The 16,634-nt window shown below is 37.0% G+C and overlaps 1 protein-coding gene across 1 annotated transcript in view; it reads left to right on the top strand.

Moving 5' to 3' along the window:
• Positions 1-16,634, top strand: part of LOC102046812 (guanine nucleotide-binding protein G(q) subunit alpha) — a 136,243-nt gene that overhangs the window by 40,510 nt on the left and 79,099 nt on the right. Inside the window, exon 2 of the mRNA XM_055699108.1 lies at positions 3,758-3,942. Coding sequence (XP_055555083.1) covers positions 3,758-3,942 — 185 coding nt within the window. The remainder of the gene's footprint in view (positions 1-3,757; positions 3,943-16,634) is intronic.

Here is a 16,634-nt window from a genome sequence, read left to right as displayed (position 1 = left end):
GCCAGCAGAAGATTGATTTCACTATAGTTTCATCCCTCTTGGTCCATTGTGCTGATCCACTCTGTTACCATTTCACCTTTGCTTTCTCCTTACGTCAGCTAGAGGTATTCCTGAGATGAGGGTGGTAGAAAGAGTGGTTATCAGAAACTGTAAGGTATTCAGAACCTCTCGGGACATGTAGATTTCTTTTTATCCTCTTCCAGATTTTCTTCTTTTTACCAGGTGAAACAGGCCAACTCAGGAGTCCTGTTCAGCCTGTTACCCAGTGTTCTTTTTGTTTATTATGGTGATAGGGAAAATTTTAGGCATGTATTACCAGGTTGTATTTCTTAACTTGTTCTGTAATGGATGAGGCTGTAGAAAGCACGGTTGGTGTTGTATCAGTCAACATCTTGATCTTGTAATGCCAGTTATGGAATTTTAAAAGCCAAAAAATACATTGAAATAATAAAATCTAGGTTTGACTTAGTGCTGTAACAGTGATAGTTTAAAATCCCATCCCCACCAAGAATAATGCTGTAATGTTGGCAGCTTTGCTTAGCTAAACCCTGGTAATTCATTATGCCAAATTCTCCCCTGTTTCTCTGATAGTAAATAACATTGCTTGTTTTCTTTCCAGTTATTTTAGTTTAGGGAGAAGTATGTGAACAAATCATACCTCTAAGTGGTGTTCTGTCGTTATAACGCAGTTTTCACATAAACAGGATTTTTTTTTCTGAAAGATTTGATGCCACTGTTTAAAAAAAAAAAAAAAAAAGCCATACTTGAAATTTCTTTGTATACTTTCCTTGTCAGCAACAATATAAAAATATTTACTTTCTGCCCTTGATCATAACAATCTAAGAGGAACTATCAATGTGAAGTTTTTGTGAGTTCCTGCATGTTGTGCTGAAAATGAACATTTTCACTTCTTGGTAATTTTTGGGCAGCCCTGTAAATTTTAATATTCTTGTGTCATTCATATTCTTTTATCCTGGTTTTGTGAATTTTGTGCTGTAAATTTTACATTATTTCCTTTTTCAATCCTTTTTCAACAGGATAGTTTTTAGGCTGTGCCCCCTGTGCATGTGACACACCATGCAGTTAAGGAGGACTAGAAATTTCTCACTGTTGCTGTGGGCTTAACCAGAAAATTAGTCTTTGGGCAGGCACGTAGTTTTAAGTGTTGACGTGGGGCAGACTGAAGGAAACTTTGAGATGGCTTTAAAAAAGAGAGAGATGTACCATTTTCATATATGTATGGGTAGTTATACATACTTTATATGTATATACAGTATATATTTTTCATATACATATGTATTGAAAAAATACATTAAATTACAGTGTGTGTATCTATATCTTTAGATCTCCAAGTATAATTTTGTTACTGGTCTTTGGCTGACAGTCTTAGTATGGTAACACCCAATTACAGAACCACAAAGCTGAATAAGATGCAGACTTAAGTTTTAGATTCTCCTTTGGATTTTAATTTTGTTTTCCTACCTACTGCAGTTTTTGTAGACTCACTTTCAAGGTGTAAATAATCTGAAATACTGTCTTCTAACATGATCAGATTGCTTTACACCGTGTTTTCTTGCGTGTGATTATCATGTGTGGTATCAATTGCTACCTACACTCCCAGTAAAGATTTAAAAGAATTATAAGCTTTTGTCTTTAAAACATAGCAGATAATCCAAATGTGTTCTTCCTATCTTGATGCTAAATTTGCATTTGGGGATTTGGAAGGAATCTGGATTCCCTAGTAGGGAAGCGTCAGGACCAAAACTGGAAGTCACTTTGTATTCCACTGATTCAGAGGTGTTTGGTGGAAATGATTGCTTTATGCGTTAAAGCAGTATCTTTAGTAAAAGAGTTAATTGTGTCAAAAAGACGTGTCATATACCATTCTGTGCTTTATAGGTTCATGTTGTTCATATTTTTGTATTAAATGTGTGACATAACTTGCAGAAAAGCTGAACAATATTACAGAGTTGCTAAAAAATGTGTGGTATAGCACTTCATATATAAGGACATGACTGTTTCATAGGTTTCAGAAAAAGAGAAAAACTCTGGTGGTCTTAAAGGTAGCCTGAATTATTTTTGACAGTGTAATAGTTCTGTATTGTCAAGGCTTGTAATTTTCTACAGTCTTAAGGAAAGTTTGGTAGGTTGGCACACTGGTGGATTGCAGAAGTGTAAAGATCTTACCTCTGATTGTGGTGAACTGGAAGAGAGACAGATTTCATTGACCCAGGATGGTCTGTACTGTATCACCCTTTCCACAAAGATCTGTGCCTGGTTAGCATGAATTTGTCATGTTGTGTGTGGCAAGTTGAGCCCGGTGGCTAGGCAGTGCCCTGCAGAGGTGGCTTGTGCACCTAGGGCTGCACCCCTGACCACAGCACAGGCTGAGGATCCCTGTGATGGCAGAGGGTCAAGCAGGCTTGGTCTCACGTTTCAGCATGAGAGCACATTCTTCATTGCAATAATAATCGCTTTCTCCCCAGAGAAAGTAAAATTGATTGGTATGTAACAGTGTGCTTGATTTTCTGGGAATGTGTATGTAAGGAAGGCTTATGTTAGAAGTTTGTTTTATGTGTGCGGGAAATGGGACTGAAGATTTCAAAATGATGCTTGTGGTAAAGACAAAAGCTTTTAGAGGCTTCCAGCTTAGATTTTTGCCGAGTGTGGTATCGCTGAAATGGTTATGGGTCGCTCCTTTCACCTTGCACTGCACTGCTGTGAAGCACACTTCTCTGATAAGATACCTAAAACATTAGGTAAAAGGGCATGAGGCTGCCTTCATCTTGGGACATGAGTATTATGGTATAAGGCATGAAAGCTTTACAGAAATTATTAAAATAAAACCCAGTCTGAAGGGTAGAAAAGCACAGCAAGCACTGAGCAATGCACTCTGGTGCATGCGTTTGTTTCCTGCAGGGCTGAATTGCTGAGTGAATGCAGGGTTTGTGTGGCTGTGCAACTGCTCATTCTAAATTTCAACTCCTCTTAAGCAAGCAAAGGAATAATATAGGTAAGATCTTCTAGTCACAGAGGATGAGCTCACTGAATTGGAGCAAAGGAAAAATCTTGTGAGATGTATCCTGTGTGAAATTTCCAACAAGATCTTAACTTTACATTCACAAATAGTCAGAAATGCTTATTAACAAACTAGTTTTAATACAAAGATGGGAAGAAATTTAAAGGAAGGAAGGAATGACTGCCCATTAATGGATATGAACCAAATTTTAATTAAGGCATATCACGTGATTCTGAGGTTAAGGTTTGCAGGGCTGAAATTGTTACACTACTTGCTTTTAAAAAGAAAACCACTAAAAAACCAGACCAAAACACAAACATATCTATTGGTTGTACACGTCCTATCATAATGTCCTGAAGGTTGGCCAAGGAATTTGAAGTTTTTTCTTTCTTCCTGAATTTTTGTGATAAAACATCTCATAGTGATTACCTGAAGTTAGATGTTTTGGACAGTTACACCTTCAATAATGGAAGTTTTTAAATATGCAGTCATATACGTATATTTTTGAGTTTAGTTTTATTCAGTAATTTAGTTATTAAATCAAAATACAAGTTTTAATTCAGTGGTTCTTCAGTTGCTACTGATGCTGCTGTTAGACACTGAACCGGTCCTTGTAGTTACCTTGCAAACAGCCCTTGGCACTGTTCAACCCTGCACTAAACAAGCTGTCAGCACTGTGCAAAAAAAGTCATGTTTGTATCCATTGGCTAAAGCGTGTCCTTCTTACTTGTCTTGCAGGCACAGGAGAGAGTGGCAAAAGCACGTTTATCAAGCAGATGAGAATCATTCATGGATCAGGTTACTCTGATGAAGACAAAAGGGGCTTTACAAAACTGGTGTACCAGAATATATTTACAGCAATGCAGGCCATGATCAGAGCCATGGATACCCTCAAAATCCCATACAAGTATGAACATAACAAGGTGAGATTTTTGTTTATTTTTGAAGCTGAAGCTTTTCTTCTTTTTATTTTAGGAAACCTACTGAAGGTCTCTAAAAAAATTACATCACACAAATTATACTCAAAGCTTAGAAGAAAAGGGCATCTTCAGTCCTGTCTTTAGCTAGCTCTCTGCCCTTTTTGCTACTTTGACAACACAAAGTTGCTGCTTTTAACAAGAGAGAGCTGCTCTTAACAAGATGCCTGAGGGGTTTTGTCACAGGGCAGAGGTTTAATGGCAGGCTGCTATTTGACTGTGACTTCAGTTACCCCTTGTCTTTTCCTGCCAGGCCATGCTTTGGCCAGAGCACAGTTAAACCATTCATCTGATCTGTGGGAGAACCTTACTGCTTAAGGTTTGCCATTAACATTACGTGTGGAAAAAATTCAAATTATTAGAAAAATAGGTGGGTATACCTGTTTGTGTGTGAACATATTGGGAAATAAAATTCTTGAAGCAAGACCTTAGAACAGTTAGATTCCTCTAAGAATGATGCTGTTATTGAAATTTAAAAGGACAAAATACATTTGAAATGTTTGGAAGGTTCATCTCCGACTAGCCTGACTTCTTTGCAATGTTTTGGGGTTTGTTTTTTTTTTTTTGTATTTACATTTTAAAAGAAAGGTAAGGAAAATAATTTAAACATTCCAAGAAGGAGAGCAAAATGTGTAATATTTACTTGAATACATGGTAAGGCACAGGATTACATAGCTATATCTCCCACTTCTTGTCACAGGAGTGGAACAACTTTGATAACAGTTCCTGAGAACTTGCTGTGATTTTTACTGTTGAGCCAGTATCAGTAACGTTGTCAGATGGGGGGTTTAAGATCTCTCACAAGTGGAGAGCTTACCTTTCTTTCAAGATTGTGGAAGAGTAATGATAATTTAGTAATCCTGGATGAATACAACAATTCAGTAATTCTGGATGGAAATAATACTTTCTCTAATAGATTACTCAAAAGTTCTTTTACTCCAATATTTTTTTTAAATATCAGAAACTATTAAAGAGCAAGGACATCTATGGTAAAGAAGTAAGCTGCCATTAACTGGGGAAGACAGGATGAAATAAACTTGTATTAAGATGAAAATCTTTTGTGTCTACATTTATGAAGTTTAATTATTGGAATTGAACTGCTGTATGTGTTTTAAGATATTTAATTTAGAAGTAGGAAAGATAAAGCTTATTACCAGGTTAAAGAAGAGTTCTTTCCCAATTTGCATCTGCCAGAGTCATTGCAGTTGATCATCCCTTTGTTGGTGATGTAATGTTACAACAGCCAGAGTCTTGTAGGAGCCTGGATTTATGCAGTGGGAAGTCAGGAGGATCCTGTAGGTTAAAATCCATATTGTTAACCTTTTGTATTGGTGGGTGGGGTTTTTTGTGTACATGGAAAAAAATTGAAAAAATTGTCCTAATTGGTAAAAGAGACTGTTGAACTTCCTAGTCTGACTGCATACTGGAGCTGTCTAGTTTCCCCTCATCCCTCATGAATCAAAATAAAATGTGTAATTAGTATTAAAAAGAAAACTGCTTTTCTATGTGTATTTCAGGCTTTTGGCTCCATGTTTTTGCTGTGCTCAAAGCATATAGCATAATGACCTGAAAAGTCAGTTGATGGTGAAGCACAATCATTTTTCTTCAAAATTGGTACTGATTGGCACTTTGCCATAGGATCTGGAAGTCCTAATCATAAACCGGGCATTTTTTTCCTTGTATTATACTATGGAGTGTGTGTTCTATAGTTTTCCATAGTTACTATGAGTGCTGAATTTATATACTGTTTTTATATAGTTGCAGTGTGCAGTGAGTTGGTTAGGTTTTCATACATATGTATACGCATGGCCAGAGCTGTTCACTTTGTCTACATAGAAATCACTTTCCTAAAGGTAGAAGTCTGTCTTTGTGCTCAGCACCTTCACAAGCATTCCCATCAGTTTATAATAGGGCTACAGGCAGAGCAAAATGGAATCACCAGCTGACAGGGTCTCAAGGCAATTCCTGTACAAATTCCTTCTAAAATACATGGGAAACCAAACTTGCTGCAACATCACACCAGAATAGAGAAGATTGTGGCCTGCTACATTTGTGCTTTGTGTACAAGGTCACTTTAAAGCAGTGAACACCAATCAATTGGTTAATGTGCTCCTTTTTTTTAAAGGCAGTTGAAAACAAACTCATTAGCCTAGCAGTCTAGAAAACACAGGAAGGGCACTTCCTATTAATTTGAATCTCCTATCAGGAAGTCCTATCTCTGGAGAGAATATTTCGAAGTTTGAGTAACAGCATATTTTTAGCACAGTAGTTGTTTTTTGCACAATAGTTTAGAAAACTGCAGTTCAGGCTGGTATTGATGTGGCTGGGCCTAAAGAAGAGTGGCTGCTTTAGTCAAATTCTTCATGTTCTGCGATACTCTTAAGGGCTACTGTTGAAATGTTTTTTTTCTTACTGTACCAATTTTCTTGCCTTTAACTAGGAGTTATTAAAATCGGTGTGTTTCAAATCTCTGCTATGGAATTTGAACTGCTGTCATAGAAAAAAAATAGTTAAGTAGGCTAGTTGCAATCTGTGTGGTGTACAATATCACATTTAGTTGGGGTTGTTTTAATATAATCACTGTAGCAAGAGGCAAGTTTGAAGTTTAGCAAGTTCTTGTGGAATATGTTGGCTTCACAGTCACCAACATAAGCAAAGAGGCAAAGACTGAAATGTGTTGTCCTATATTATAATAATCTAGGCTGTTCTGAAAGATTTATTGTCAGTGTAGTGAAAGTCAACTGAGAAGTGTAACTATAGTGTTTAGAATGCAGTATCTCAGAACCGATGATAGAGCATTATAACATGAAAGACATTTCTTTTTTGTGTTAAACTTCAGAATATGAGCTCTACTGAGGTTTAAGATAATGGGTGAGGGTGATCTCTTCTCTTAGGAATTTGTCATAGGAAATGGTGGCTTATGGACTGGGTTTTAGTTTCCTTTCGGGTAAATGTTCTTGTGCTTCCGTTACTTTTTTTTTAACGAGAAGTTGTTAAGTTTTCATGTGGCTCTTGAATTTTAGGGTAAGAAGTATTTTATGAAATACGGGAAAGCCTTAGTTTTTATAAAAATGTTTACAAGCAATTCTCAAATTTGTCTGGTTTTGCAGAATTTTGTGAGTGTACAGTGCTAACTCATGTGCAACCACAGGTAATCCGAATGCACATTTTAAAAAAACCTAAAATACAGGTTTATGTTTTTTATAATTTGTCTTTTTGGAAAGCTGAACTGTGTATCCATGCTTCTGTCATTCCTTTCAAATACTGAAATAAGACTGTTCATTTTAATCTTCTAAATTCTCACATCTTCAGTGTTCTTCAGAATGGCTTAGAAGCCTTTCCTTAAGATAATGTAGTGTCCATTTCTCCTTTTCTATCCTTTTTTTTTTTCCCCATGTCCCATATTGCTGAAGGTGGGGAGTACACATGGGTGGCTTCCCCCTGCCCCCCCCCCCCCCCCTAATCTATTACTATACTAAACAAATAAATTATTACTGTACTAAACACTGACTTCCACTGTTGCCCCAGACTGTTCCCTTTCAGTGTAACTTCCAAAAGACAGTCGCCTCTCTGCTCTAGCGAGCAACAGTATCAGGAAGGTGTCACTCCATGGTGATTACAGGCAGGAAATCTTACTTGAATCCCATGCCCATAATTTCCTGTGAGACTTCTTAAATATTCATAACAAGATAACTGATGTGAGTAACGGTAATAGAAAAGGCTAAAAGAAAGTTTTTAAAGAGGCTGAAAACATAAAAGCTAGTTTTATTGTACAATAGACATCTGCTGTTAAGTTTCTAAGATCGCTTTCTGTGGAACTTGTTTCTGTATTTATGCCTGTTTCCTTTGGGGAATATTTTGCAGTAAAAATAAGCAGATATGGGAAATGCTTTCAGAGTCCAAAATCTTACTGGCATTATCTTCAAGTCCATGTTTACCTTGTTAGCTCGTTTGTAATAAGTCAGACAAATCCACTGGAGCAAATAAATAAAAATACAGACAGAAGCAGGACAACAGGAGCAGGTATGGAGTGAGCCTGTATAAATTTTTATCTTGGAAGAGCAGTTGAGGGTATTAGTGTTCTGGATCCCTTGGGTGAAATTTGATACTGAACAAACCTAGATTGGAAGAAAGAGCCTTCTGCAGATACCTCACCTAATATATGAAGAGTATGAAGGACTGAATCCAGAACAGCAGTGTGCAAACACTGAGAGGGTTATTGAGTGTCAAACGATGCAGAATAAGAGGAATTGCTGGCCTTTTAGCGAGATATGCTTTTAGGTTTTGCTGGTTTGTTTAGGTTTTTTTTAAAGCAAGAATGATGTTCTTGGGATGGTGAAACAAAGTACTAGTTTGGAGCAGGGATAATCAAGCAGCTCTTCAAGCAGATGGAGAAACCTGAATGGTGTCATCTGCATAAGCAGTATTCTGCAGCATCTCAAAACCTGGAACAGGGGGCTTAACGAAGGTTACAAGAAAAAGAGATTAAAGAGTTAAATGCTTCTAATACCAGGAAGTTCCAGATGCATTATTTTGGCAAGAAATAGATCACTGCAGAGCCAGCCAACATGCAAGAGAGTATAGCTAGATTTAAAATACCACTGTCTTCTAACAAGATGTATTGAGATACAGCAACTGAGGATAGCGTGTTCTTTTCAGGAGCCATAATGTGAGGTAAAACCTGTCTCCTTGATAGCCATGTTTCCTCCTGTGAAAACATTGACCAGTGAGCTTTAGGGGCTCCAGTAAAGCCGTGAAAAATTTCCTCCTGAGAACTTCATCAAGAGCCCTTCATGAGCACTTCAACAATCCTAACTAGATCCCAGCTTCTCACCAGCTGTCTGTCTTGTCTTTTTGTCAGTCTCCATCATTTACTCTTCTCATGCCTTGCCTTTCTGTCTGCCACCTCTCCAGTCTTATGTACGTTTGGCCTCAGCAGGTCTCTAATTAACTGTGGCCTTACCATTTTTCCTGCTTTCTGCTGTTTTCTTTCTTCTCCTTTACATTTGCATAAAATCTAAAAAAAAAAAACCCCAAACGCCGTACCTGTAGTGATTTACATCCTGTCCTCTTTCTGCCAGTTCACTTAATTCATTTGTTTGTTCTCTGTTTAGAGCAGAGGTCTCTTGCATTTGTCTGGATTGCTCCTGTGAATTTGCAAGTTGCTTGTTTCCTCTCTTGTATTCTGCTTAACTGCTGTTTCATACTTCACCCCAGCAGAAGTGTGAGTTTTAGAAATTTTTCCAAGTGTGGGGAAAAAACGATTGTGTATCAGAAGTAAGCTAGACAAACACGGTTGAGTATTTCCACAAAGAGCTGAGACTATTGTCATTTAAAATAAACAGATAAATGAACTCTCTTCCTTTCCCCAGTAAAATAATAGGTAGTTTCACCAATATGAAATGAGGAAACTGTCTTAGTTTGCAGTTTAGCATAAATGTGAAAACTAAATTTTAGCTACTCTTTTTGCAGAACAGTAAGATTTCTTCCTTCCTCCTTTTATATTTTATTTTAAATGAAGCTCTTTAATTTTTTTAAATACAACATTTTAAGTGTTTAACTGCTCTTTGTTAATGGGAAGTGGTAAGTCTCATACAAAAACACTCATGTGGGCCATGATCTGTTTTATCTTTCCACCATTTTAATGTTTCTGCTAGTGTGGAGAACAAATGGGTGGTAATAATGCTAGTGGATTCCTGTGGATTTTGTGATCATAAACTGGACAAAGGACCATAAATACAGGAAAACAGGCTTCTAGTATTTTAGGTTTCCTTTTTTTCTGACAGTATTGTTCCACTAGTATTTTAGGTTTCCTTTTTTTCTGACAGTTTTGTTCCAAATGTTTGTTAGTTAGTTTTGCTTGAAGAGCATATTGTGTGTCTGAAAGGAAATGCTCAGGTGAGCATGTCTTGACAATGAAGATGTAAAATACACTCAGCGCAACTTTTGTGTGTAATAGGAGTTTAGTGTATTTTTGGAATGGTTCTGACTTTCTCCATAGTTAATAACAGTTGTGTAAATACAGGTATTTATACAATATAATTTTATACAGAAAATATATAAATATAGACATTTACAAGTATTTCCTAGAAGAAAATATTTAACAGTAATAGCTTCCTTATTATTTCATTCGTTTTTACAGGAGACATGCTAAGGTTATCCAGCATTTATTTCTGAAGTAATTTCAGATTGCAGTATTTTTGTTATATTTTCCTCTGAATCTACGAAAATATTTCCTTCCCACAGCAAACTTTTCTGGGGAACTCAGACCCAGTTATGTTCTAGTTATATTTATGTAGAATGACTAAAAGTTATTGAAATCTCATGTCTTCATTGTTGATTTCTAGTAATATGCAAAAGTTGCTTGAAATAAGGTTTGCTGCAATGGATTAAGAAAACTTCAGCTAAAATGGACCAAAGTTTTCTGCATGTTTTGTCAGTCTGTTCAGTTTGCACTTCCTGTGTGGTAAAAGTTACAGCATCTGAGATGCAATAATTCTTTTTCTTAAAATAAAATTCAGCTTCAGCTTAGAAAATATACTAATTCATGTTAAGCGAAAGTGTTGTTTTAAAAAAACGTAGCACACCCCCCCCTTTTTTTTTCTCAAGTGTAATTTGTTTTGTATTATAAGATGTATTGCCTGGTAGAGGTATTCACATAATTCCTTCCATCACATCCATTCTTTACTTTTTCTGAAAGGTTATTTTGCTCTTTTTCTCTCTCTGATTAAAGTTGGTATAAAGTCTGCACAGGAGGAGTTGATACATATTCAGCCTTCATCAATCCAGTCACATGCCTGCTTGTTTTCAGACTGTGGGCCCATGTCGACATTGTATTCACTTTGGGTGATTGCATACAGGTGAGGCATGAGGCAAGAGTGCAGTGTTTTGCTTCTGGAAGAGGAGGTTGGCAAAGGCAAATCTAAGCATGACATCAGTTGCGTTATGTGTTAATGTTTTTTCTAATACCTTTATAACAATCAGGGCTGTGGTTGCATCTTTTAGCTTTGGCAAAAAAAAGTGTATAGATCTTGACTGTCCTTTTTTTAGTGTTATGGTGGACTTAAGATACTGGGTAGGTAGGAAAATAATTTATTGTGGGCAAGTTATTTCTGTGAACAGTCTCAAGCATGGCAAAAGGGAGCTTAATATTGGGTTGGAGGGGTAGTAACAACCAAGAGTTGCTTTTAATCCTTCCTAACATTTTTCTAACTCTCACATGTCTCTCCATGGCCTTAGTTCCTATCATGTATAAGAGTTTGTGGGTGCTTGGATGAGGCAGGTGATACTGTGGAAGAGTTGTTATGATTAAAGTTTTTCCTTGTTAATTAAGGTTGTTTCATGATGATGACTTTACATTTTTCGTGATGTGATCTATCACCCAGAGTTAAAATTTGGCTTATTTTTTAGTTATTAAACTTCTAAGCCAGTTTGTAGATACATTATAATAGTAGTTTGCATGTGACTTATTTTGCTAGTTTGGAGTAATTTGTGTTTGGAGATGCTCTATTTTTGGCTATTTTTTGTTTGGCAAACTGTGACCGCTGGTTTAAGTTTAAGAACTTAAGCTTTCTGTATGTGTTCTTGTGTGTACAGGAGGTAGATGAGTGCACTTGATGTGTGAAGATGTTCTTTGCATTTGGTCTCCTGTCTTTATCTAGCTATTTTTTTCAGCCGTAAACAAAATGCTGCCAGTTGTACAGGTTGGATGAGAAGGTAATTGCCTATCACTGGAGCATGAAGAAGACTTGGGGATGTGGAGAAACACAGTAGCAGCCATTACTTATTTAAATGCTTCAAGGATCATTTAAAGCAGAAATCTGCTGAGTAGGGAAACAGTCAGTAGTTTTTACACCTACAGGATTCACTAAGTATTCTCTCACACTACACTGACAACTTGTAGTTGTGCAGAAACAGGATTTGTGGCCCAGGTAAGAATGTTAAGAATTTTTCTGATATATAGCACTTTCCTGCATTTTACTAAAATACTGCTTTTGAAGTGAGTATAGATGCAAAGGTAGTATTAATTACCGGTGTACTTTTTCAGTACTGAAAAATAATATATAGTTTGGATTGGCAGATTTTTTTTTTGTTGCTTTTGTTTTTAACTGGGTTTCTTTTGTTAAGGGTATCAGTTCAAGATGATACTCCATGAAAAACCATATTTCTGTGTCTTAAGCCATTACAGCGTATGTACAAATATCATTTGAGAATAAAACTAAAGCCAAAATACTTAGTTGTACCAGCCTCTGAAAGCTAAATGCACTTTCTAAAGGCACCCATCACAATCAAATAGGAAGAATCTTGTGCAACTTTAAGCTCTGAGAGGGTAGGATTTTTTGCCTTCCCCCATGTCAAAAGATAAAACTCTGATTTCTGGGACAGAATGGTTTTGAGAAACTCCTAATGTACATTTTTACAGGATTCCTTTGACCCTATGCATTTTTTTTAAAGCTGCTTTCATTCAAACTCAGTCACAAAAAGACTTCTTGAAAGCTGAAATCTTTTGCAGTAAAGTTTTAATTACTTTTCCTCATAAACCTAGACCTTTATGGGGTTTTTTTAGTTATTTTTTTCCTCCTTTTCTTTCTTTTATTTTCTTTGTTACTAGAACTTTTAAATACTACCTTGACCTTTGAAAAGTTGAAAGAGTAAAAATGAAGGATTGAAAATAAAGCTACTCAAAACAGTGCAAAATCATACCGGATATTATAAGTTCTTCACAGACAGTAGTCAGCAAATAAAAAGAAGAGCACAGGGCATAATGAAATGTGGTGGCATTTTTCAGAAATATTCCAAGGATTTATAATTCAATTTTGCAGTAGCAATTTGGGGAAGAAATTAGCTTAAGTACTTTCTTTTTTGAAGCAGCTGTTGGTATTGGAGTGAGACATTACTAAAAGACATGAAGAATGTTTGAGTAGTGCATGTATGTGCTGTAGTATATGTAGTATAAAATGGATTTGTATTAAAGAAGTTGGAGTTACTTGTCTGATTGAAACTTGCTCATAAGGGAAGCTGTATAAGGATATGTATAAGAAACTGAGTAATGCATGAATGGACAGATCTGAGATGTTTTAGAAGAGCCTGCACAATGAAAATAAGTGAGGTATTTCTGCAAGGAAGAGCATAGACTCTGCAGGTGGTTTCTCAAATATGGTCAGGAAGTTTCTAAGGAGACTTTTGCGATCTAGAGAGAGAGTATGTCTTTGTGTAAGCTTGTTAGTTTTTAGAAGCTTGTTCTTTTAGATTCTGTGTAGTAAGAGCAGTGTTGTGTATAGTTCATTCACTGCTTGCAACCCAAGTCTTCTTGCTCTTCCAGAAGAATGTAAACACCTGTCAGCAGTTCTCTGCTGAGTCTTGGAATTTCTGGAATTTCATCTGTGTGTAGTTCTAGTGCCACTGACCAGAAGAACAAATTATTATTAGACTCATTGTGAAAAGCCTCATTGCAAACAAAAAATTCTTCTGCAGGGCAGTATTTATAAATAAAACCATCCTAATCAGACAGGGGCATGGCAGTACAGCCTTGTAGCACGTGTCTTTGTGATAAACAGTGACTTGCACTGGCTGCCCTTGCCATAGTGAAGTATTCATTCCTGCACTGCAAAATGTTTTAAACACCAACTCCCTCCTGTGAAAAACTATGTAACTTTTCCTCATCTGTGTTGCAGAAAAGAAACCTACATTTTAAAGAAGTAGATCTAGGAGGAGGAGCTAGTAGATCTAGTAGAGGAGCTAATTATTAAGGACTGAATGAAGCTCTCCTTCACTAGCTCTGCTGTTTCCTGATTCCAGTGGGGTGTGTATGCTTTTACTGGTATGTTTCTGCCTATCTGCCCCCTTTTGGACACTCATCATCTTTTGTGGTCTTCCTGTAGAGCTTCCTGTGCACTGCTGTCTGATGATACCATATGAATCAGCAATGTGGGTGGTATTTTGCCCATCTGAAAAATAAGAAAACCGCAACAAATAATGCTTTTAATTTTTCTTTATTGAAGTCAGTACTATTGACAGTTACTTTCTTAATTTGCATTGGGATGCACTTCTATGATCCAGCAGGTCTTTTGCAACTTATCATCTACTGACTAGGATATGCAGTAGAAAATAACCTCTTATGAACACATTCCAAGCAGATGTTATAACCATCTGTGTCTACTGAGACAGACACCATCTACAGAAGCCTTGCCAACATAGAATGCAATCAAATTCTGGCTGTTCAACATTTTAATGCAATTTTTTATTGTGTCCTGCGTTGCTGGTCCAAACTACATGAGAATTAGATTTTACAAATTCTTTCCTGTTGGGAAAACAATGATAATTAGATTTCTCATATGAAGGTACCACAATGAGAGGAAATGTAAATAAATATGCCTTGGAGGGAGGTTGGTAGAAGTGTGTGTTAAGAGAGTGATGCAGTTGGTATGTAGACTGGGTTGTCAAGAACCTACTTTTAAAGTAAGGGTTAGTCCCTGAAGATAGTTTTGTTTACTAATGTTTCTTCAGTGTTCAGATGGTCTCATTAAGTCATTATTCTTTGAACATGACACAGTTATTTCTCAATAGGGTACCAAATAAGCTTTTTCCCTAAACACCTTTTTTTTTTATTCCCCCCCCTCCATTCTAGATTTGGTGATTAGATCTTTTTCTTTCTGTTAAGGTTTGTATTTCTTTTTGTCTTTTTCTTGGGAATTCTCCCAATGAGATCTTAGCGCAGTTCTGTTCTGCTGAAGAGTGTAAGAGGAGGATAACGAGAACTGTTGTGCTGCTGGGTTTTTTACCTGATTCTCATGCTCCTTTTGAACTTTTACACTTCTTGAAATTTAGTAAGTTTCTTAGGAGAGTCTTAGTTTTCTCCAGCATGGAGATCCAATGTGGATCATGGAATTAACCATATGGGATTGTTACTTGACATGGCTACATATGACTGAATAAAATGTGGTTAAGGTGGTTGTGGAGTAGAGACTTCCTGGTTTAGTTACATTTTCCAGCACCCACTTCTAAGAGACAGGGTTATGCCAGCTGCAGAGTTCCAGGGAATTTTATTACAGTGCTTGTTAAAAGTAAGTACTTCCAAGTGGCTGAGGAACCAAACAGAAAGCAATGCCATAATTTTGGGTTTGCAGTTGGCGGCATTGCACAAAATATAAAACATCCCTTCTATAAGCTACATGACAAGAAGGGACAGTAACTATCTCTTCCTTAAAATGAGTAGAAATGTAATGCATACTTTTAATATGAAGTAATTTTGTCTTAGAAACTCGAGTTCATAGATACTTTGGAAGGCTAAAGGAAAATGTGCTTAACCAGAACCCTACCACACCCAAAATTCAGACATCTGTATTTGTCTCAATCTCCTAATTATGCCTCACTCTATCAGCAGATGAATTTAATGAAAGTAACAGGGGAAGATCTTCACTGGTACAACATGTTATGGTTGCCAGCACTGTTACAGTTCAGTAACATTCAGCATTTTTTTGTGCACTTCATATAATTTTTTTTCCTCAGCACAAACAATTACAGAATAAGGGAAAGGCAAGCTCATGGCCCTTAAAGTGTTTTTTTCTGTTTCAAGGGAATCTTGCCATTCTGAGCATTTGTGCTGTCTTTCATCCTCTTACACGATCTTGCTGTGCAGAGACCTGGGCTGTTAAGAGACCAGTGGGTAGGTCTGAAATATTAATAACTGGACCTTAAATTGAAGAACAGTGCTGAAAAAGAGCTCAAAGCTGTTGTTGGGAGGCTGTTATGTTGGACTGTGGCTCCGTTCATTGGCCCAGCTTCTGTACCACTTGCCCCACTCTCATCATGAGCTGTTGCAGGATGGACCTGCGTCCACTGTACAGCATGGAGTCATGAATGGAGAGCACTGGTAGCATGCCCAGGACACGCTGCCATGGATCACCATGAGTTACACAGTCTCTGAGCTAGATTCTCTCTCACCCATGTGCAGTAGGCTGTAGGGATCCTGTCTTCAATCCCTCACTTTTACTGTCTCATGTGGCCATGAGAAAGTCAGTTTTACCGGAGGTGTTGAAAATGCTTGGATCAACCTGGGTAATTTGGTCTAAATACGCTATAGTAGTGCCTTAATTTGGTTTACTGGCTTAATTTACTTAATTTTAATAGCTAGTATAACTACCAATTAGTAAATTGAAGCACCCTATCTAAGAACCCAAGTGTGGATCTTGGACAGGATTCCAAAGCATTTAAGTTAACATTAATGTTATTTACTTAAAGATAGAAAACTTCCAAGCAGATTCATTTGCTTAATGGCAATTGTCTTTTTCTGTCTTTTTGACCTCTATATTAAACAAAACTGTTTCCTCCCTTTATAACATCATTGTACCATATGTTAATCCTGCTAGTTTGGTGTTGCTTCAAAACCTGTATGATTGCAGAAATGAATGCTTAACGCTTTTCTCCTGCACCCCCCCTTCCCTACCCCAGCCCCATGCTGCCTGCCACCCCCAAACCCCACACCACCCTCTCGCTTTATTAAGTGTTTTGAGTTTATATTGCTTAGCTAGCTTTCAGGGTTTGACCTCAGACCTAACATGCGGCAATAAAACATTGTAGAAAATGTCAGTAAGATAGCCTTTTTGGGGGTGATTTTTAATGTACCTTTATTCAGTGCC

The sequence above is a fragment of the Falco cherrug genome, chromosome Z (assembly GCF_023634085.1).
Source record: "Falco cherrug isolate bFalChe1 chromosome Z, bFalChe1.pri, whole genome shotgun sequence".
Taxonomy (NCBI): Eukaryota; Metazoa; Chordata; class Aves; order Falconiformes; family Falconidae; genus Falco; species Falco cherrug.
The sequence above is the reverse complement of the archived record's forward strand: the minus strand, read 5'-3'. Positions and strand labels throughout refer to the sequence as shown.